At 43.1% G+C, this 22,423-nt stretch overlaps 1 protein-coding gene across 16 annotated transcripts in view; it reads left to right on the plus strand.

Moving 5' to 3' along the window:
• Osbpl6 (oxysterol binding protein like 6) overlaps positions 1 to 22,423 on the plus strand; it is a 202,367-nt gene that overhangs the window by 134,796 nt on the left and 45,148 nt on the right. For 9 of the 16 annotated variants that reach the window (XM_006972473.4, XM_042275501.2, XM_042275506.2 and 6 more), the window contains 8 exons: positions 1,370 to 1,462; positions 7,785 to 7,907; positions 10,725 to 10,778; positions 11,877 to 11,990; positions 12,098 to 12,268; positions 14,532 to 14,664; positions 17,618 to 17,721; positions 18,523 to 18,615. In XM_006972473.4, coding sequence (XP_006972535.2) covers positions 1,370 to 1,462; positions 7,785 to 7,907; positions 10,725 to 10,778; positions 11,877 to 11,990; positions 12,098 to 12,268; positions 14,532 to 14,664; positions 17,618 to 17,721; positions 18,523 to 18,615 — 885 coding nt within the window. The remainder of the gene's footprint in view (positions 1 to 1,369; positions 1,463 to 7,784; positions 7,908 to 10,724; positions 10,779 to 11,876; positions 11,991 to 12,097; positions 12,269 to 14,531; positions 14,665 to 17,617; positions 17,722 to 18,522; positions 18,616 to 22,423) is intronic. The other 7 variants (XM_042275503.2, XM_042275505.2, XM_076569729.1 and 4 more) reach the window with 2 other exon arrangements.

Consider the following 22,423-nt stretch of genomic DNA (forward strand, 5'->3'; position numbering starts at 1 on the left):
TGCTAAAAATCTACTCCTCCACTGCATTACCACAGAGCTGTGGGATGGGGTACAGTGATAAAATGGTGATTCTCAGTGCAGATGAGCTGGCCCTACCTCCAGGAAGCACTCTAACTAGAATCTGAGATGAGCTGTATAACTAAACTTTCATAGCTGCTGATACTAAAGACATAACATTCAAGAATTTTCATTTATAATAATGAACACTTATAAATGCAAGCCTGGAGAATATGCTTGTTTTTTTTTTTTTTAATGTGATTTTGAAGCCAATTCTGGGTATTGACTTGGGTTAATTCTAGGTTAAACAGTGGCGCTCAGCTTCTGTTAAAGTGCGAATTACAGGATGGAAGTTTGTATGAGAAATATTGGCTTCTCTGTTAACGTGCTAGAGGTTAAAGAGGAAAATAGTTTATTTTAGAATTTACTTACCAATCATAATACTTGGTACCAGTTGGTAGCTTTCATTTTTTAGTAACACACACACACACACACACACACACACACACACACACACACACCACAACATACTTGTGATAATAAAAACACTTATTACTGTGTCTTGGTAAATGTTTTCAATGATTGCCTGTGCCTTGAAAAAGTCAACAAAATGTGAGGGTTAGATTTTTCGCTCATTTTAATATGCATTGTATTGTATATATAGTGAATATTCAAGATGAATGAGCTTTTTTAAATAGCCTAACTATTCCCAAAGTCAAGTAGAGAAGAATTTGATGCCAGTTTTCAGTGCCAAGCATGCAGGAGGCTACTTTCCAGATGCCAGGGGTGGGTCACGTGGTGTTTCATCCTTCTGGTCCATGAAACGGAGGCTACATTTTAACAGTCGGCTGCTATCTATAGATGCTGAACTCATGTTTAGTGCACTTTATGCCAAATTGATCTCTGTGTGTGTCTTGATTTGGAAATCGGAGAATCTGGTTTCCCTTTCCTGCTCAAATGTCTTGAGTTAATCCTTCATGCCCTGCCTATGTGCTTACATGCTACATTGTTGGCAAAGTCAAGTTTCTCTTCACGTTTTGTGGTTCTGACAACATTTGGGGGCGATGAAGTTGGTGATGCATCTAAGTTGTTGTCCATCATCAGACATACTCAGTTTTCCTGTGTTGTAAAGCATTTTTTTTCCAGGATATACTCCTGTGACTCTTGTAAGGTGGAATCCAACACCGTGGAGGACGGTCGCAGGAAACTTTGAGAGGCAACGTGCGCTGCTGTTACTTTCTCGCTCCCACTTGGCCTACAAGACACTTGCCATCTCCTGGCATCTCCCTGCCATGCTCCCTACGATCTCTCCCCCATGTTCACCGATGTGAGGATGGGGCTCTCACCCTACGTGGGTTTCTGTCATTTGCAGAGTATCCACGTCTTGGAGAGAACAGCGTCCTCAGGCACGGAGCCGTCTGTCAGTCGGCAGCTGCTAGAGCCGGAGCCCATCCCCCTCTCCAAGGTCAGTGATGGTGTGATGGCTCTCACAGGTCACCCAGTGTGAGCTGTGAATAGCATGGACTCTTGACTCTCTTAAGGTAGCTGTGAAGCCAACTGTCAGGCTTCTCTGCCACTTTTTCTGCTTCCTGTACAGAGACTTCTTCTGCCTTGTGTGAGGGGAGAATAGAAAGAATTATATTTCCCTTGAATTTCCAAGGTTATATGTGATGAAGATCTAAAAGTATCTGAAGGAAAGAAATAAAGAAAAACATTGTTATTTGCTCTTGGAGGGATAAGCAAATAATTCCATGGTTAATTAATGTGGGAAAAAGAAATCACCAATCCAGCAATCATTATTGTCCAAGTACTGTATACTAGTACTGTATACGAAGTGCTTCAGTACATTATCACATTTGAAAAGTAGCCCCTTTGACATTTAATGAAACTGGAAACTCAGGGTGTTCCTAAGACAAAAAAAAAAAAGCTGTTAAGTAGCAGGGTGGGATACAAACTAGATTTGCCCAGTTCTGTAACCCATGCTGTCCGTCCCTACCTCACCTGCAAGGGCCAAGGGTGCCTACACCAAGTGGCCATCACACATTGTGACTTCTGTCTCTGTCTGGTGTCTACCTTCCAGCAGTGACTCTGGGGAGAACAGTACAGGGTAAGTCTCTTTCTGCATCGTGGAAGCCAGGGGTCCTTCCTCTTCGGCTTGTTCTCCCTCAGATTTGGGAAGCATCCAAAGTTATTTACATCTAAAATGCCAAAGTCCCTAGAGAAGATGGGCCTCCACTCGTCCACATCCCCGTGAGATGTTCATCAGGGCAGATGAATGAGCTGGTTCCCTGATGGAAAGACTGTGAAAAGAGAAGACATGAAGATTTCAGGTTCACATAAAAACAGCTTTATTTCCTGAAGATGATTAGTTATAAATGTGTACAACTGATCCTGACGCTTCACTTCCTATATAAAACCTAAACTTTTTTTTTTTTTTTTTTTTTTTTGTTTTTCGAGACAGGGTTTCTCTGTGTAGCTTTGCGCCTTTCCTGGAGCTCACTTGGTAGCCCAGGCTGGCCTCGAACTCACAGAGATCCACCTGGCTCTGCCTCCCGAGTGCTGGGATTAAAGGCGTGCGCCACCAACGCCCGGCTAAAACCTAAACTTTTAAGAAAAGAACATGCTACTATACTGCCTTAGTATTGTGGATATGTACACTTGTATTTTATACTTTGAAGATGTTACAAGCTACAAATTTTATTCTGTCAGAGGTAGAGAAAAATATTTATTAAACTATAAAAATAATTTAGAGGGGGGTGGAGAGATGGCTCCGCAGATAAAAATGCTTTTTGCTCTTACAGAAAAACCAAGTTTGCTTCTCAGAACCCACATTTGGCCACTGATAACTGCCTGTAATTCCAGCTCCAGGGGATGAGTTACCCACTTGTGGCTTCTATGAATGCCTGCACATAAGTGACAAGCACACACATGTGTGTACTTGCACACACGCGTATATACACATGCTTGCACACAGTTAAAAATCAAAACATCTTTAAAAAAATAACTTAGAAATAAGAGGACAGACCTCCATTTGAACAAAAATAGAGACTACATCTTTGGTAGATATAATCATCATTTCTTTTTGAAATGTCCATCCTCTATAGCTAGTGAAAAGATGAAAAATACATAGATGGGGGTCGTGGAAAAGCTAACACTTAGTGAACAACTCTCATGTGTTGTACATTCTCCCAGCCAGCCTCCAAATCATTAAAGTGGGTATTGAGTTCCTCACTGTCCACATAATTCCAGCATAAAGGTCTAATCCACCCGCTACAGCTTGCCAGCACACAGCAGCTAGGGTGTGGGTCTGTTGACCCAAAGGAGGGTCCTGGCTAGGAGTACCAGCAGCATTCACTCCCCAGGCTTCTCTTGTCCTCTGTTTAAATCTTGCTACAGGACTAACAGACCCTTTTGTTTTTACATCAGCACATGTGGGCAGATCTTGGGGTCTCCTAAGAGTTGGTACCCACCCAGGATCCACTGCTTCTCACCACTTCAGAGCCTTTGGAGGGAACAGGCTTCCTGGGTGTTGGTTAGCAGGAGGGCTTTGAACAAGGCATTGTCCTGGCTCAGGATGTATTTAAATTCTTTGTTTTCAGCTCTTGAGACATCTTTACTTATCCCATCCCACCCATAGACTATCTTGTACTTTTTATACTTTGAAGGCATTACAAGTTACAACATTTATTCCATCAGGCAAGAGAAGACCTCTAGTCCACGGAAAGGAAAGAATTACTAAATTAACTTAGAGGGGGTTGAGGTTGGTCAGGTACTGACATGATCATCTTAGGGCTCTTGTTTCTAGTTCTGTTTTAATTAATAAATAATAATGGCAAGTTCAGGAAAAATACACTATTTGATTTTTAGAAGATTATTTTAATTTTCTTACAATGTACCTAATTCACTAAGTGAGAAAGAGAAATTTCGGCATTGTGGAAAACAGAATTCGGAAGGTTCTGTCTTGCGTAGGAATGAGTTGTTTCCTTTCCTACATATTTTATTTGTAACCTTATCATCCACAGCATTTATAATTGAAATAGGTGGGGCTATTGTGCTCTGCTTTTATGCTTTGCCTCTTTGTCAGCTTATCTGATTGTTAGAACTGGATTAGAAGTCTTTTCTGTTTCTTTTGCTGGACTCGGGAACATTGTGCTCTAATAAACAGCACTGCCAGCTCAGAGCCTCCGGATTTCACTTAGGAAAGGAACTTCATTTGGGGTCTGTTCTGTTTTACCTCTTTCCCAGTCTCTAGTCCAGCTCTCCCAAGAAGGAAAGAAAACCACTCTAACAGAAATCAGGAGCTGTGGCAACAAAGAGATGAGTCTGTGTTACACTTGACTTTAGTTAGTAAGGGGATAGAATTGTACTTGTTACTAAATGTTTCCATTTTATGTCATAGAGAGATTGATTCTTCATCAGACAGAAGGACGGTCAAGGGAGGGGGCACTACCCTTTTAAATAGAATGTAGATAGAAATGTCTTCAAATACAACACACATATTACTAAGGACAGAAGTCCAGTGACTATATTTACACACATGGGAAGTTGCTCTTATTTTTAATTCCTTGATTTTGACCATCATTTTTATGGAATGTTACTGTTCCGATGAGAGCAGGAAGCCAGGGGTCCTTGATGGTTTCTTTCAGAATTTACAACTTTCTGTGTTTTCACACTGTTCATAAATAGGGTTCTACTCTTGAGTTGCAGCTCAGTATTAAGAAAGAGGACTCCAGAGCCTCCACATGGTACCTGGGGTTATGGGATAGTTCTACCTCTGCTTTTGTGAGCCAAAAAACATGACGTGGTACACAGCCCGAAGCTGCCTCATCAGAAACATGTTTATATCTAAGTCACAGATCAATTACAGCATCATTTGTTGTATTGTTTTGAGACAGGGTCTCTCTATGTAGCCCTGACTGACCTGGAACTCACAGAGATCCACTTGCCTCTGCCTCCTGAGTGCTGGGATTTTTAAGGATGTGTACCACCACATGCAACTCAGATCAATCACAGTTACTGGCAGAATTATCTTCAAGCAGAAACCCACATCTCGAACTGTTGCATACCGTTGAAAGAATGCACAGTGTTGCCAAGTAGACACCCACAAGGCATGATATATGGCTCATTCCTCAGCAGCGATTGTGGATGTGAGGAAATGGCGATGCTTTTAGGCTCTTTCCTGAGGTCGGGTGAGGCAGCTGTGGGGTTGGGTTTAGGTGAGATGCAGGCTTTGGTGCTGGTTGTGGGCTTTTCAGAGACAGGACTGACCGTTCTCTGTGTTTTATCTCCTGATAAAACTTGTGAGAAAATTCCACCCTGGACACACATATTTTGATTTAGCATAGATGAGACTTGGCCCCAAAGCAAGCAGCAGCCTCGAGGATGAGGAAGCGGGGGAAGAGATGGTGAACACGACCCTCTTCACCCATACCATGCCCCATATCTGTGCCCCAAAATGGCACCAAGACTGTCAGAGCCTCACAAATGCAGATTTGGTCTAGCCTGAGATACAGCACTCTAGCCATTTACACTCTGCCCTTTATGTAGGGATCTAAGGTAAAAGTCTTTTCAGAAGGCAGCTTCCAGAGCAGCTGGGGGTGGGCCACTTCCAAAGGCCTGTCCTGATCTGGGCATAGAGCATCCACTCCTCTGAAGCTGAGGCTGCGGAGTTGGTTACACTGAGACCAGAGATTTTCCTTCCCTGCACAAAGTTTTGTAAGGGAAGTAAGAAACTTTTCTTTGTTAAGAAGACATATGGTAGTTCTGGGTGCACTCTGGAATCAGGGATGGTAAGAATGTTGCTAACACCTGGGCGAGCTGGCTCTGCATCAGACTAGGTCAGCACAATAGAGCCAGCCCTGTTAGTGGAGGTGTGGGCATGGGAGAGTTGTCCCCATTTCTCCTCTGTCTTGTGGTGGCATGGCCTGGGGGAGAGCTGGTCCTGTGGTCATAAGTGTGGGAGAGCTGTCCCTGACTCCCACTAGCTGCAACACTTGGGAGAGCAGGCCCCGCACCATGCCAGGGCAGCACAAAGAGCCAACCCTGTTAGCAGAGGTGTGGACGAGTCAGCCTCAAAGTTGTGAGCATGGGAGAGTTGTCCCCATTACCTACCTGTATGGTGGCAGCATGGGGGGTGGGAAGAGCTGCCATCCTCTGTTTCACCTATCAACACCTGAGGCAGGTGGAAGAGCTCACCCTGTAATCATAAGAGCGAGAAAGCTCTCCCTGATCCCCACCAGCTGCAGCACTCGGGGAGAGCAGGCCCTGCACCTCTCCAGGACCGTACAATAGAGCCAACCGTGTTAGCACAGGTGTGGGTGAGCCAGCCCCGAAGATGTAAGCAAGGGAGAGTTATCCCCATTTCACATCTGGGGGACCCAACCCTACAGCTGCCCAGGCCCAGACACAAGGATATGACTTGGCCCGACCCATCAACCACCCCATCTATGATCTGTTGGAGTGAGTGAAGGGACCTGACCTGCTGATCCAAAGCTGCAGGATCTCCACAACACAGGGCAACAACAGATGATATCCAGGAGGAACCCTAGGAAGAGCCCAGTATCCATAGAGTAGTAGAGGCCCTGAACTAGACCAATGACGCTTTGCAATGAATACTTGCAAGTAAAGATATAAGGACAAAGGGGTTCACATCACGACTCACTGTATCACACTGCAGCATCCATGATGAGATTTTTAAGTTTTTCCCGTATTTTATTTCCTTTTTACTCTTAAATTTTGTTTTATTTGGGAGTGTGTGCAGGGGCAGAGGGCAGATGTGAAGGGATAGGGAAATGAATAGGATCAAGATACATGATATAAAAGACACATAAAATGAATGAATGAATGAATGAATGAATGAATAGAAAAAATAAAGACTATTGCTAGATCTGTGATCATCTGTAAATGCTGATGATGCTTTAAAAAAAAAACTAGTACCATATATGAACAAAACATGTCTATTGAGGGAAGAAACTGATTGAATCTGTTATCTAACAGGAAGAGAAGAGTGAGACTCTAGAGCCAATGTGTTTTTTTATTTTAATTTGTTTACTTTGGGTTTTTTTTATTCTTGCTGTTGGAGAGATTGAACCTAGGGCCTTTGCGTATGCTAAGCATATGCTTTTCCAGGGATCTAGGATCCAGATGCTTAGCCTTGTAGCTGTGCTGTCTCCGTGGGCTCCCAGGGGAGCACGCCTCTTGGGAAGCCTGGACTTCTTGGTATGTGCTGGTGAGGGAAGTGTTGATGCACACTTGGAGATGCACACTTGGAGATGCACAGGGCTGCTGTGGGGAGAAGGAGGACCACAATGCTGCTCAGTGTTAACAGCAGGTTGTGTTCCACACTGGACCCCCTGCAGCCTTCCCATTTCCACACAGAAAGCCTGCTCCACACACTGACTGGATATTTGTCGTCAGATGTCTAATTTTAAAACTTTAAAGCCCCTCTGTGGCCCTGGATCATGGGGGGGGGGCGGGGGGGAGGGGAGGAATGTACCTTAAACATTCTGAGTGCAGGAAGTCAAAATTCCTTTCTACTTCCAAGCAAACAGAGTGTTGCCCATGCGCCTCTCCTGGAGTCTGCATGCCTCTGGGTCTACCTGGGAAACTCATAGGAGCTTCACTTGAAAGTGCGTGACTTGTTTTGATGCTACAATTAGCTTCAGCATGTCACTCACCCTATTGTTGGGTCGAGGGCGGCATCACAGGTGACTTTTCTGCCTAGGAGTCCTCGTAAATGTGTATCATTAAGCACAGAACGTAAATGATTTGTTTTTCTTTTCTCTCAGGAAGCTGACAGCTGGGAAATTATAGAAGGGCTGAAAATAGGCCAAACCAATGTCCAGAAACCAGACAGGCACGAGGGATTTATGCTGAAGAAAAGAAAATGGCCTTTGAAGGGCTGGCACAAGGTAATCACCCAATCAGATTGAGGCTGAGAGCATCATCTAGAGATTTTAGTTGTTATTAAGAGGGAAACAAAGGTCACTGGAGCTTGTGAGTTTGAAACCTTGAAAACAAACAAAACCAGCAAACAAAAACCCAGAGAGGAGAGGAGAGAAAGGGGAGACAGAGGACTCGAGGAGGAGAAAAGAAAATGCATTTTGTGGCACTGGGGAGAAAGCTCTCTTGGGTTCTCAGTAGAACCCCTTTGCTTAGGTGTCTTGGTGACTGTCACCTCATTGCAGGAGCAGCTTCATACATTCAGCACCTCTGCTGATGGATTTCATCTCAGAGTAGACGGTCAAACACTTGAGCCAGCCACCAGCTGACTCAAAGCAGGGAGGTGTGGATGACAATTTCTTTAAAGAAATGGGCAGAGGAGAAATGCCGCTTCTACATGTCTCTAGAATAGCATGAAAGCCAGCCAGAGGGGCTTCCATCTAATACAGCTTTCCCTTGTCAGAGACTATCTCTCTCTAGCCCATAATATACCCCAATACCAAGGACTTCCCTCCTCTTCGAACTTGAATGTGGCCAGCAAGTGATTCCTTCTAGGCCTGACTCTGCCTTCTGTCAGCTTTTTTTTTTTTTTAATTTTATTTTATTTTACAATACTATTCAGTTCTACGTAACAGCCACAGATTCCCTTGTTCTCTCCCTTCCTGCCCCCCTCCCCTTCCCCCCAGCACAGCCCCCATTCCCACCTCCTCCAGATCAAGGTCTCCCCCGAGGACTGAGATCGACCTGATAGACTCAGTCCAGGCAGGTCCAGTCCCCTCCTCCCAGATTGAGCTAAGCGTCCCTGCATAAGTCCCAGGTTTCAAACAGCTACCTCATGCTGTGAACCAAAAACTGAGGGGCCCCCAAATGGATCAGGCCCTCTGAATAGGTGAGACAGTCGATTGGCTTGATCTGTTTGGGAGGCATCTAGGCAGTGGTACCAGGTCCTGGGCTTCCGTCAGCTTTTATCTGTCTCCTCACTGGTAGTCTTATTTAGCTCTTTCCTGTGACATCCTGTAAGTTATTCCTGGCTAGACTTCTTTAATAGGAACTTGAAATTGGGAAAGCAGGCCAAAACCACATTTAAAAAAAAAAATGAATTTCTAGGTTCAGTTTAACGTTCTTGACTCAGCAAAATGGCTGTGGACTGACATCTTTCCGGACTCCTTCTGGACTGTGTGTTTGGATATTTCCCATGGAAACAGAGAGAGCATCACCCAGAGCCCTTTCTCCTCTCCCTAACACCACTAAGTATTGATTAAGCATCAGCCCATTTGAATGCCCAAGTTATAGGCAATTGAATGGTTTTTTTTGTGTGTGGAACTTATTTATTCTGGCAGGTACCTGTTGTTTTCAAGAATCCCAAACAAAGGGATTCCAGTGGTCCTTTGTGGGTTCTAGGCAGGATGACTTTTGGGACCTGGCATTCTGCTGTTTCAGCAGCTGTGAGTTCATGCATCCCATAAAAATGTCCCAGCAGAGTAAATTCCAGCAACAAAAGGATGTCCTACATGTGCCGAGCTGGAAAAAGGGCCCACAGCATGGCTGGCTCCTGAGAGCTATTTGACTTTTTTCTGAATGGCCCACAGAAAGGAAACTAACATTAGAGAGTCCTTCAGTGTTTGCAGTTAAAAAATGGCAAATCCACTCATACTGTACCAGGCAGACCTCAGGGCAGACGATCGCCTACCCACCATCTTTTTTAATTCTTTCATTTAAAAAACATTTTTTTATTTATCTTTTGAGAATTTCACACATGTATGCATTGTATTTTGATCATATCCACCCATTTCCTACCCAATTTCCCCCAAGCACCCCCCCCATAAAGTACCTCAGCACATCCTCTTACCAACTTTGTCCCTTTTTGTTGTAATATATGTATATTTCACTGGGCCCACTTTGAGGCTGTTCCCTGGAGCATGGACAACCTACCAGTAGCCACATTCCCAAGGAAAAAGTAATTCTCCCTTCCCTTGTAACCATCAACTACCAGATACAGGGGAGCCCCCTTTTTTATTCTTTATGTGGCTTGGAAATAATATTTAATCTCCTTTACTAATAGTAGAACACAAGCATATTGCCAAGGAGAAAATACATGCATATTGCCAAGGTCACTTAAGCCTTGTAGGTAATTTATTAGCAATGGATCTGGTGTAATGGCTTCTGTAACAGCCATGAGAGTTTTTGGAAAGTGTCCATGGGAAATTCAGGAGTTTAGCTCCTGGGGGAATACTTCCCTGCAGAATAGTATAGAAATCTTTACAGCATTGCTATGATCTCTCCAGGTTATTTTTTCCCTCACTTTTTTTTTTTTTTTTTTTTTTTTTTGGTTTTTTTTCGAGACAGGGTTTCTCTGTGTAGCTTTGCGCCTTTCCTGGAACTCACTTGGTAGCCCAGGCTGGCCTCGAACTCACAAAGATCCACCTGCCTCTGCCTCCTGAGTGCTGGGATTAAAGGCGTGCGCCACCACCGCCCGGCTTTTTTCCCTCACTTTTATAATGTCCTAATACAGTTCGTTTAGGAAGCCTGAGTTGCAGGTCCTCAGACCTCCTCCTGGTGAAGATAAACCATGGAGAAAGGACTCCATCCCTAGCATGTGTAAAAGCACTCTACTGGAACTTGGACCCACTTCCTGTGACTGACTGGGGCCAGATGCACTGAATCCATGTATCAGAGTCATCAAACATGTTTAACTGCTGAATGCCAAGCAACCGGCAACGTGCACTTGCAAATGCTTTGTGTAATTCAGAGTACAAACAGTAACTAGGGGTATTTGGTTCTTGCAGCGCTTTTTTGTCCTGGATAATGGAATGTTAAAGTATTCAAAGGCACCACTTGATGTAAGTAGCTCGAAGGACATGTTTTGCAGGTTGATTTAGAATTCGGCTTGAAGTGAGTAAATACTGTAACTGTGCAAGCTCTGTCCATAGTGACCAGCTTTCTGCATGTCTGTGTCTGTACTGTTTAACAAGCTACCAACTCTGCATGTTCTAGAGAAGGTATGTTTTATGCTTATACTCAAGAGGGCATAAAGATCTCAAACTAGTGCATGAATATTTAACTTTTTTAAGCAGAAGTTTAAACCTAACAGTGACACATTAATAATATCACCCTTTCTCGCCTCGAGGGAAGATTCTGAAAGTATTTTTTTCTTGGCACTTGGGAGTGAATTCCGTGTTCTTTGCTTTTTGAGATTTAAAGCCCTCTTTGTTTATGTCAAAGTTCCTTTAAAAACGGTCTTTTGTACTTAGTTTGTGTTGCATTCATCTTTTGGTCATGAGAACCTCCACTCATTAAGATTATCCCAAACTGCTTTTTATTACTATCTAAGTAGTACTTTGCATGTGTTATCTCCTAGTTTCTCCCTTCCTCCCGTGTGGTGCAGGGAAAGAACTAAGGGCTTAGAATGAGTTTTGTCTGCCCCTCTGCCGTGGAATCAGCTAAGGGCTTAAACGTAAGGTCTGCCCCTCTGCTGTGGAATCAGCTATGCCCTTGGTCAGCTGAGGACAGCCAGAAGAAGGGGCTGGCTGCTCCCTGATCTCTGGTCTCAGCTGCCCAATTCTGCCCTAGCAGCTGCCATCCAGCTGATTCATGGGTGTCCTGGGTCACGGTTCAAAAGTTGACTTTAGTTATTTTGGGACTCATTGGCGTTGCCTTATTGAGGAGCTAGGGAGCTAAGCAATCTGGAATTATGAAGAGCCGACATTACCAGTTGTGCCCAAAATAGAAGAAGACGAGTCATGTTGTGTGCTGAAATTGATGTGAAGTCATGACAACTCCAACTTAGGTCTTAGACCTTAGCCACTTTCTCTTAATTAAAAAGAATGTAGTCACCCCGACAAGTGATTTAAAATTTTCCTTGAGCTCACCTTAGTTCCGAACAGAAACACACCAGCCCGTATACCCTTCCAGCATATTCACTCATTTTTTGGTTTCAGATCCAAAAGGGGAAGGTCCACGGGAGCATAGATGTCGGACTGTCTGTCATGTCGATAAAAAAGAAAGCTCGGAGAATAGACCTTGACACGGAGGAGCACATCTATCATTTGAAGGTGAATTTGTTTTCAGCATCTGGCATTAGCAGGGGATGCGATTCGCCTGCCCCAGTGGCAGACAGGAGACGGTCTCGGCAGCTGTCTTTCCTTGCTCCCTGTTTCAGGTGAAATCCCAGGACTGGTTCGATGCTTGGGTCTCCAAACTGCGCCATCACCGCTTGTACCGTCAGAACGAAATCGTGCGGTCACCCAGAGATGCGAGTTTCCACATCTTCCCTGCGAGTTCGACAGCAGAGTCCTCCCCAGCTGCTAATGTTTCTGTTGTGGATGGAAAGGTATGACTGTGCTGTAAGAAATCAGCCTGGGAATTGCTTAGAAATGTCCTTTGAGAAGCTTGATTTTGTAAGCTGTCACCCAGAGGACAAGTGAGATTGACGCTAGAGTTAATCACAAACAAAGAGGAGCTAGACGTGTGAGTCACCAAGAGAGTTTCCAGAAATGGACCACGTCATTTTTGTGTGACTTTTTAGGAATATGGGGAGGTAGAGCAAACATCGGTTTAATCAGCATCTGGGAATTCTCGGGTAGTAATAAAGAGACCCCAAAGTTCTGAAAGTGAAACTCATTTATTGCTTTGAGCTAAGATGTATGCATGACCCAGAGAGAGGCTACTCAGTTCCCCGCAGCGTCAGCTGGAGAGGTGCATTGACATCAGCCGTGTTTCTGTGAGCAAGTACGTCATGTAAATGACAGTCGTTCATCTCTAATCCATCACAGAGACTGTGTGTGCATGTGTACAAGTGACGTAGCCATCCCAGGATGTGACCACACAGCAGTTTCCAAAGTCAGTACCTCCTTTCATTAACCCAAGTGCCAGACAAGAGAGGCTGCAGTTGCTCGGGATGTAATGAGGTTCTTGGTCTGTGTTGCAGAAAAGCTGGAGGTATTTCTTGTCTGAAAGTCAAGGTTAGGAGAACGGGCAGGGAAGCAGCTGTTTCAGTGTTGGACTCAATAATTGGGTTGCATTGCACAGGGGTGCTGTGGCTTTATGCTCGGTACCCCAGACTGAGGTCAGAGAAGCTGAGTTGGTTCAAAAACACTTCAGTGGAGAGTCTGCCTTCTCTTTGCTTCCACAGGAGTCTACGTCGTACCTAGATTACATAGTTTCCTCCCTGCGTAGCAGTGGGAAACTTCATTGAGAAACACCAGACCTAACCTATCACACTCAGTGGAATGTTTACCATGCTCGGTGTTTGTTACTTGATGGAAAGTACTTACTGGTGTATAAGTTATAACCCACTAATTATATTTCACAAGGCGTCCCGATCTGTGACTTCATTGAGGTTGCATTCTTGCTAAAGACAGTTTGATTACTTTTCTCCTAGTAATAGGGTTGACTGAAATACTAACCATTTCTGGGAATAAGGAGAACAAGCCAAGAGCCAGAGAGATTGGGATTTGGGAACTCAGAGGTCCCCAGGATAGTTCCCTGTATTTCTCTGGGCCTCCTGAGTTTTCATCACAGGGTGGAATGAATCTGGGTTAGTCCAAACTGAATGAGAACTCTATCCTAAACAGATCTTTAAAAAGAAAACATTAATTTTTAATTCTTAGGTTTTTCCAGCTTCTACTGGTATCTTTGGCACAAAACATTGATGAAAGATGCATTATTTCTGTCCCTTGTCTTATTTATTAAATAACTTGGGTGATATCTGAGATTGGTGAACTGAAACCAAATCCTTCCTCCCACTGTTTGCTCTGGAATAAGAAAACTCTCCAGCTCTGGTTTCCACAAAATATCCATTTCTCCAGTTGCAAGTGGCACAGCTCGGAGCTCACATTCCCTGAGAGATTTCCGTTACATTTATCAAAATGCAGTAAAGAGCCTTTTGTCCCTTTTCTTGCCTTCCACATATCGAATTATGAGACTCCGGAGTATTAATTGGTTTATGGCCCTGTGTGGGTAATAAATAAGACTGGGTTTGCTAACTGTGTGCATTATTTATTTCTTAATAATTTAGAAGAGGCATAATCAGTTGCAAGGGAGTATTAGAGTCAAACATGATGTTTTAACATCTCTTCAGCCCCTTGGGAAGTACATTTCTGGGTGTTTTTGCTATTTACTGTACACATTAGTATCTACATATTTTGTTCAAATTTATTTCACATGAAAATCCTTTGAGTGGAAATGCTATCAGCTATAGGTAACTTGACAAGAAGGCCTTTTATGTAATCTACAGAATGTTTTTGAAGCATTCTAAGCAAGGCTGTTTGCTGGTGGGTAGTGAATTCAGGGCTCATATGAGGGTGACAAGATTTTCAGCTGACCATTAGGGTACAGAGAGCTTCTGGAGAGGAGAGATCTTTAGCCAGGAGCTAAGGAGACTGTAGTGAGGACCCTGTATTAAATCTAACTTTCTGAGTAATTTCAAGTGACTGGGTATCTGAGCTGTTGGGTCCTCGTGAGTGTGGGCCATTATTTTATTGAACACTGTTTTCTCCATGGGATGATGGAGGTAGCATTGATGGAGTGTTGTTAGCATGCGTGAATTCCGCCTTCACGTGTGTAAATGATGCGCTTCGTTTCTTTGCTTGTAGATGCAGCCCAACAGTTTTCCATGGCAGTCCCCTTTACCATGCAGCAACAGCCTCCCTGCGACCTGCACCACGGGGCAGAGCAAAGTGGCGGCCTGGCTGCAGGACTCAGAAGAAATGGACAGGTGTGCGGAAGGTTAGTTCCTGCCCTGGGGGCCTCTCAGAGGAGCCCCCTAAACCCAAAGCTGGTGGAAATTAAAACATTGCAGCTCCCACTATCACCCGCCCTCAAGTGACCTGGCCTTTCCTTAGTTCTAGATCCTTCTCTGGTCTGTGACCCACCTTCCTTCCTGCCAATTCTCCCACCTCCTCACAAGTGGGTCTGTGCTTCTCTCCTGCCCTGGCTTCCTCTCTCTTCAACCTTTTTATCTCTTTGCTGCTTCCTTCTCTCTGCCTTTACCCATCGTCCCCTGAGGCCTGAAGAACCTTCCATTCTTAGACCGGGACTCTGCGCTGCCCTCCTCTAGGTCCCTTCCATTGCCTCCTTCTCCGCCGTCACGTTCCCCACGGAATAGTTCTGTTCCCTGCTAGCACAGATGTGAGCCGTAGGCTCCAGGGTTGCGTGTCTAGAGTTACCTGTGAGAGAGGCCCGTGAGCCTTCTGACTGGCCCGTTCTGTCCATCTCAGGGCTGTTTAATCTTTTCCTTTCTCCTTCCTCAGCAGAACCCTTCGGCCCATGCTTTATCCACAAACCATTTCCATAGTGAAACAGTTTTCATCTAACCCACAAAGCTGACAAAAACAAGGGCCATGTACAGAGTATTTAGTAAGTCTCCACTGATTTAATTTTTAGATGCTCTTGAGATACTGTATTAATCTTGAGATACTGTATTAATTAATTTAAAATTATGATAAAAACAGATGTTATGTAACTTTTTGATATTTTCACTTAGGAAGAAAAAATGGACAATCTGTTAATCCTCCTGCCCCCTCACCATTTTAAAAAAAAAAAACTCCAAATTTGCATTTTTTTCAACTCTCTGAGCCACCAACCTCCCAAACTTAACCCACACAAGAAATTATAATTTAAAAGGTATTTTTCTATTCATAATCCTGTTCCTATGACATCTCATTAAAGTGTTTTCCTTGGATGAATTCATCACACACAACTTCCGGTTGTGGAAGGAGGCAGACCACTTCCAGACAACCCTGGGGATTCCTGCAGTGTTTAGAGACCGCCCAGCTTCGCCTGTGTAAGGTCATCTACAAGATGCTCCCCCCACCCCTTAGCCCCGCCCCTGTGACTACAGAAGAGCTCTCAGGGTTCACACTCAGACATTCTCACTGCAGAGCATGTATCCGAATGTGATGCCCTGCCGGCCCGCCCGGGTTACACACACACACACACACACACACACACACACACACACACACACACACCCGTCCCGTCCCCCCCAGGGGCCGTATCAGCATCTGGACCCCGTGTAGGTCAGGGATTGTTGCAGCGAACCGTCTCCCTGTTCACACAGCCAACTCAGAGTCTTGTCCTTATCCTTATCAACCTTTTGCTGCGATCCATCCCTATCTTCGTGACCCAGACCCGCCATTCTTCTTGTCCCTAGTGGTTATACAGCCTCCTGACTTCGTCACCCAGTCTCCAGCTCGGTTGTTTCATCCTTCTCAGAGGCTCATGGGAAATTATCACCTGTGAGCCAGTTTGCAGGCCTTGTGCCAATACTTAGCAGCCAAGATCCTGTTGTATTCAGCCATGGGACATAGCTACTGTTCACTTCCCGCACTTGGAGAATGAGGAGAGTGAAATTTGTAATGGTTCAGACATCTGCCCGAGAGAATAGAGCTGCCTTGGTGGGGAGGTTGGGATTGCAGCCAACCCACATTTGACTGATCCCAAAGTCAGTACTTTCTTCACGACATAAAGCCCCCTCAAGCCTGGCAGTCCTGAAAATAACTGTGCAGACACCCTCCCTCGGCTCTTCACTGGCTCCGGGGTGTTACTCCACAGTACTTATCTCAGCATTTAGAAGCCAGTGCATTCAACATCGTGGCCCTGCCCACCCCCTCAACCTTCCTTCTTCTGTAGACTCAACAACTGTCGTTGTTGGATTTTGGGTTTGTTGTTGTTGTTGTTTTTAACTTGAATGTATTTACATACTTCTTGCTGTGTGCCTTTGGCTAGATTGTTCTCCCAACTTCTTTGCTCTCCTCCACTTTTCTGTTTGGCTAAAACTTTTCTGTCAATCTTCTCGACCCTTTGGGGATGAGATGGGGTCTCTTGTAAATCTGCTCACAAACCATGAAACCAAGAACACTCTCCTTTCTCCCAATCTCTTATGTACTTAAAAAAAAAAATCTGTACTGAACATTTGTTGTAGGACAGTCTTACTCCTGAGATGGGTTTTTAGTTCAAAAGAAATATTTCATATTTATTTCATTGGTTGAATTTCAAAAGACATAACATTTTATGGGACCCATTATATGTCTGATTTATACCTCTAACAGTAAAGGTAATTCGCTCTTCTGGACTTATATGAATCTAGGCCTCAAATATATGGGGAAATTGCTTGACTCCTAGAGCATATTTCTTCCATAGAGATGAAATTGAAATTAGTAAAAGTCTACAATAGATTTTAAAGGAATCATTCCTTGCCACATTATTAGTGAGCTGAAGAACAGATGTGTTTAACTGATTTTTACTCTGTTCTGTTTTTCTGAACTTGACTTTGGTTCCACCCAAATTCCACGCAGCCACCTTGTGAACCATTTTAGAGGAACTAGTAGATAGGCCCCTAGGAATAAAACCACAAAACTGCTGAATTCTCCAGAGTGTCCATGAGACAAAAAGCTGTGAGGACAGGAAAGCGATCACACACAACTTGATAATGTCAAAGTCATCTGCTTCAGAGCCACAGTTGGTAAGAATGGGCTTTGAAACCCTCTCACGACCAGTGGCTTCCATGGTTCTGACCCGGAGAGGAGTAATGCTTTGTGTTCCCTGTGAGCATCGCCATTATATAAATATAGATCTGCCCATCCATCTACCACATCGTATCCGCCACAGTGTGGACTGAGTCCCCTTCAATACTGCTGCCACCATTTCTACCCAGTTCTAACATTTTTGTCTTTACTAGATCTTGCACACTGTCAGTCAAACCTTGTGGAACTTAGCAAGCTCCTGCAAAACCTGGAGATCCTTCAGAGGACTCAGTCAGCACCTAACTTCACTGACATGCAGGTAAACGTGACTGTCCCGGGAACGAGATCTAAGATCCTAATTTAAACCCTTTCGGGGCTGTTCTATGACTATGCAAGGTGACACTCAAAAGGAAGTGACTATAATCAGACAAACTGCGATATTTCTAATAATATCAATAGATGGTTTATATTCTGGAGTTATTCTTTTCTTCCTTTCTTTAGTTAATGTGTATGTGTGTTTTACCTACATGTATATCTGTGCACCATATGTGTGCAGTGGCTGTGGAGTCCTGAAGAAAGCATCAGATCTCCTAGAACTGGAGGAATAATAAATGGTTGTGAGCTGCTATGTGGGTGCTGGGATCCAAACCTATGAGAACAACTGCTGAGCCATGTCTCCAGCCCCTCTCTGGAGTTATTCCTAATACTTTCGAAGTTTGATATCATTGTGTTAATTAAGAAGCATTTTATCAGTGTTTACATTTGAATATATTTTAGACTTGTAGATATGCATATTTGTGTCACTCTCCCATGTCGCTTCTGTTTTAACAATGATGGCTTTGTAGTTTAAGCTGTGGAACTTTCAGAAGTATGAACATCTTTTAATGTAGAAAAGATGCTCGCAGTCTGTAATCTTGCTTTCATTTTTACACACTAGAAGTAGAACTTTCATAAGTAAGCCGTAGAGAAGTCTTTGGTTTTAATATAATGTCTTTCTTCCTTGGCTGGCTTGCTTTGGGGTTCTAACAATTCCTTACTAACTTTCTGGGCTCTTTGTATGTGTTATCATCTGTGTGAACTTAATAATCCTTTGTTGCTTTTAACTATTTGTGTAATGTAGGCTAACTGTGTAGATATTTCAAAGAAAGACAAGCGGGTCACAAGACGCTGGAGAACAAAAAGTGTCAGCAAAGATACAAAAATGCAACTTCAGGTACAGCTTTTTCTTCCCATTCCTTGTTCGCGTTGTGTCCCCCTTGAAAACACTGTCTCTGTATGTGTTCGGGGTCAGCCCCTGGGCTCCCGTGACGGGGAAGGACCAGCTCGACCACTTTAAAACCTGTGCTTTGCAGACGGAGTTGTGTTACCTAAACATGGAATTACTGGTTTTAGTTAGTTGGACATAAGTCCCAAAACCTTGAAAGGTAAGGATGATCCAATTTGGCCACATGGTAGGATGTCCATCCTTAGCCACAGCCTTTAAACTCAAGCATTAAAACTCAGAAAGCCACTTTAAAATCCAAACTGGAAAGCTGGTGGACTGTAATGTATGTTCCTTTATGTAGTCTCAGGGTTAGCAGGCTCTTTTAGGGGTGAACTTGTCCACAGTTTTATCAAGGCCTTGTAGGAGGTGCTGTAGGTTAAAAATCAACACAGTGGGTGCTAGCGTGACCACTGGGATTCTCTGGCTTCATAATTTATGCATTTCTGTTCAACTTTCTGGACTTTAATTTGTTCCTGCTCAAGTTATAGAATTAATTTAATGATTACTGAATTCTGATTCTGAATTCTGTCTCAACTCTAAAATTCTGTAATTACAAAGATAGATCATATTTGGCCTACAATGGCCACTCTCAGATTGAAACAAAAATCTCCATAGCTCATAATAAATTTACTTGAAATAAAAATTTTAATTGCAATGAATAGTTATAAATTGATAAATCAAATATGATCCTCTTATGTTACTGTATTTCAGTGATACAGAATATGGTAAATGCCTTCAACCCCTTATGTCATAAATGATATTACTTTCAAATCTTTACAAAAATCTCTGCTATTCTTACCTTAGCTGTCTAAGATGATTGCTAACCTGCACAGTTAAAATTAGACTTCAGGTTTTTGTTTTTAATTATATCGATGACTTTAGATTCTAACACAAAGGTCAAAGTGCTCTTCTCTTTCTCAAATAATTAACAAATGTAATTCTTCTCTAATTCAGACTGCTTTAATAACATTCTTTGTATTGTCACTCTGAATATGTCAATAACAAACTGCTGATGTGTTTTCTAATCTGATGTAATTTATAATAAATTTTCACAAGCACTGAACATCAATATTTCTATTTAGAATATCTGCATCCCATGAATATAATTCTGTATGTTCCTTTGAGCAATATACTTTAATGTGTTTCCCATTCTGTTCATAAAATTAGTGCTAAAGGGAAAATATGCCAAATGATTTCATACGAAACTTGAAAAATTGTCATTTGTTTTGAGCTTATGATTTGTCTTGTTTTTAAGTCTTTATGTTCTCGTTCATGTCCAAGAGGGTAGAATCATTTTTTGCAGCCAGAAGAAGCCTTGCTTTATGTAAAAAAAACTGAAGAGTGCTAGCATCCAAAGAACATACCTGTTTATGAGAGTTGCTGTTTCAGTCTGTTTCTGTAATGCATACCACTGAACAGATTCCCTTCACAGCCATTGTCTTGAGTGGACTGACTCTCAGCGAGTCTGAGCACCCTGCCCCTGGCTGGCTGTGGGGCCAGGACTCCCACCACAAGTCCATTTGATCCATTTTCCCCCCTCAAGGAAACAGAATATAGTCCTGGTTAATAAATGTGCTGAGAAGTCATAAGGATTGTTCGAATCATCGGAAGAAATGGGTACAAAAGCAGGCAAATCTTTGTGACTGAATTTTTCACTGATGCTGCCTTGCTTTGTTTGACCAAAAAGTGACTCAAATGGTCCTTATGATTCTTATGTAGATGAGGAAGCTGAGGTTACCTCATCCCTACAGTCACTTTGCCTTTTCAAGAGGAGCAGGTGTAGTTTTCAGTAGAAAGATAGACTTTGAGCTATTAATCCTTCCAGGGAGCGTTTAGTTGGACTTAAAGTATGTATCTTTTGGCGGGGTTGCTGCAGAATTTGCCATCATCCCCCTTGAAGGTTTTCTGCTTGCCTAAGGCAACAGGTCTTCGAAGAGCTGTCAGGAGTCTCTCTGTGTAACTGGAACAGGACTGGCTCCTTCAACATGCACACCCATTGGGGATGAATCAGTTCCCCCAGCAGTGTCTGTAACCAGCAGGAACATCTTTACTCAGCAGTCTTTTGCCTACAGAAAGGCATAGCATTTTTACCATGGTAGATTAAGGACTCCTGCTCCCACTTTCTCCTCACGCTAGCTGTTTTTCCCTTCCTATTCACAAAGCTTTTTGATTATGAGAATTCCATCTAACAATGCCAAGTATTTTGTTTTGGGTTCATTATCCTCTTATTTTCCCAGATGACCACTATTGCAGCCAACTTGAGAGATTCTTGGATCATGACAAACCCATTCTCTGTTGTTTGTAACGTAGGTCATTAGCCAGTGGTGAAGGGACCCAGGCTGTGTGGCAGTGGTAGCTGGGTGGCGCTCAATATTGGTGTTGATATTGTATCATTGAACTTTGCATCCATCATTCTATAGTGTTGTCACAGTGAAGGAATTATAAGATAGATCATTTTTTAATTGACTCCAGGAAGTAGGAAATGAAACATACCGGATATTTGATAATAGCGTATTCTTCGTAGGGTAGATGGCTCACCTTACTTGAACATGGAAGTTAAATGTTGCTCGTATTTGTGCTGGATGCAATTGAGTTGTTGCTCTCAGAAATCTGTTGTGTGACTCATGGAGTCAGCCTTTGTCTTGAAGGTTCTGTGGGGATTATCTCTTAAGAGAAGAAGCATCCATGTCTCCCAAAACTTCAGAGTTCCTGGTTCTAATAAAAATCTCAATACCACTATTTAGTCAAAAGTGCTATAGAAGAGAGGTACTGTGACCCTGTGTTAGTAAGAGAATAAAATTAGATACTAGGTCCTAGATACTGGAGGAATCAGGTAGAGTAGGAAGAAGTACATAGTAACCAATCAAATTACCCATCATTCATGTGAAGATGACCTTGTGTGTCTCACATTCCAAAATTATACTGACATGCGAAGATGAGTCCTTCCTTTTATTACATTAAATGTGGAGATTTTGTTAGAAAACCTTAGTAGAAAATAGATTATATGTGTATGACACACATAAATATGCAAAAGATTGGTGAAGTAAAATCTGAAAGTAATTTGGAAAATTTAAAAGAGAATTGGAGATGTGAGAATTCAAAACATTTGTCATTCCAAACAGATGAAAGTAGTCATGTTTTGTTGCTGTTGTTTTATGTGAATTGTTGGGTTAGTCTAAGAAACTTCTCTTTGGCTGACTGGAAGTAGAACTATTGTTCCCAATCTTGGAGAGTCAGGGTTTATAACAGTGAGGGAGCATGAGAAGGAATGCCATCACCTCTAGGCTTCTTCGGGTTTGTGTACAGGCGCACACTACCAAGGGAAACCTTTCATAACTGGTGTTGTTAGGCATTGGCCATACACACTGAGACACTTGAAGGCTCTCTAGCTCCCCTAAACCCCAATCTAGTAGGCCTGCCTCCTTGGGAAATTCTTCAAGTTGAAGATCCCAGCACTCTTGCTCACACTGAGTCCCTGCCAGTAGGCTTTTTGGTAGGGGGTTGAGTAAGGTTGAAGAATCCTGTTTCTCTTCCCCTTATTCTTTTCTCTGAATACATTTTTTTCCCTATTACATTTTATATAATTACTTTCCCCTGAGCTTGCCTGTTTTCTTTACTACCGTTTACTGGATGCCTTTTGATTTAATACAACATATCATCACCATTTTAAAAGTGGTGTGCACGTTCATTTTACCTTAGAATCACAGGCTCCTCGTGAGTGTGCTAATTCGTAGCTCTCTGTCTCCTTTGGGGGTAG

This window comes from Peromyscus maniculatus, chromosome 4, assembly GCF_049852395.1.
Source record: "Peromyscus maniculatus bairdii isolate BWxNUB_F1_BW_parent chromosome 4, HU_Pman_BW_mat_3.1, whole genome shotgun sequence".
Taxonomy (NCBI): domain Eukaryota; kingdom Metazoa; phylum Chordata; class Mammalia; order Rodentia; family Cricetidae; genus Peromyscus; species Peromyscus maniculatus.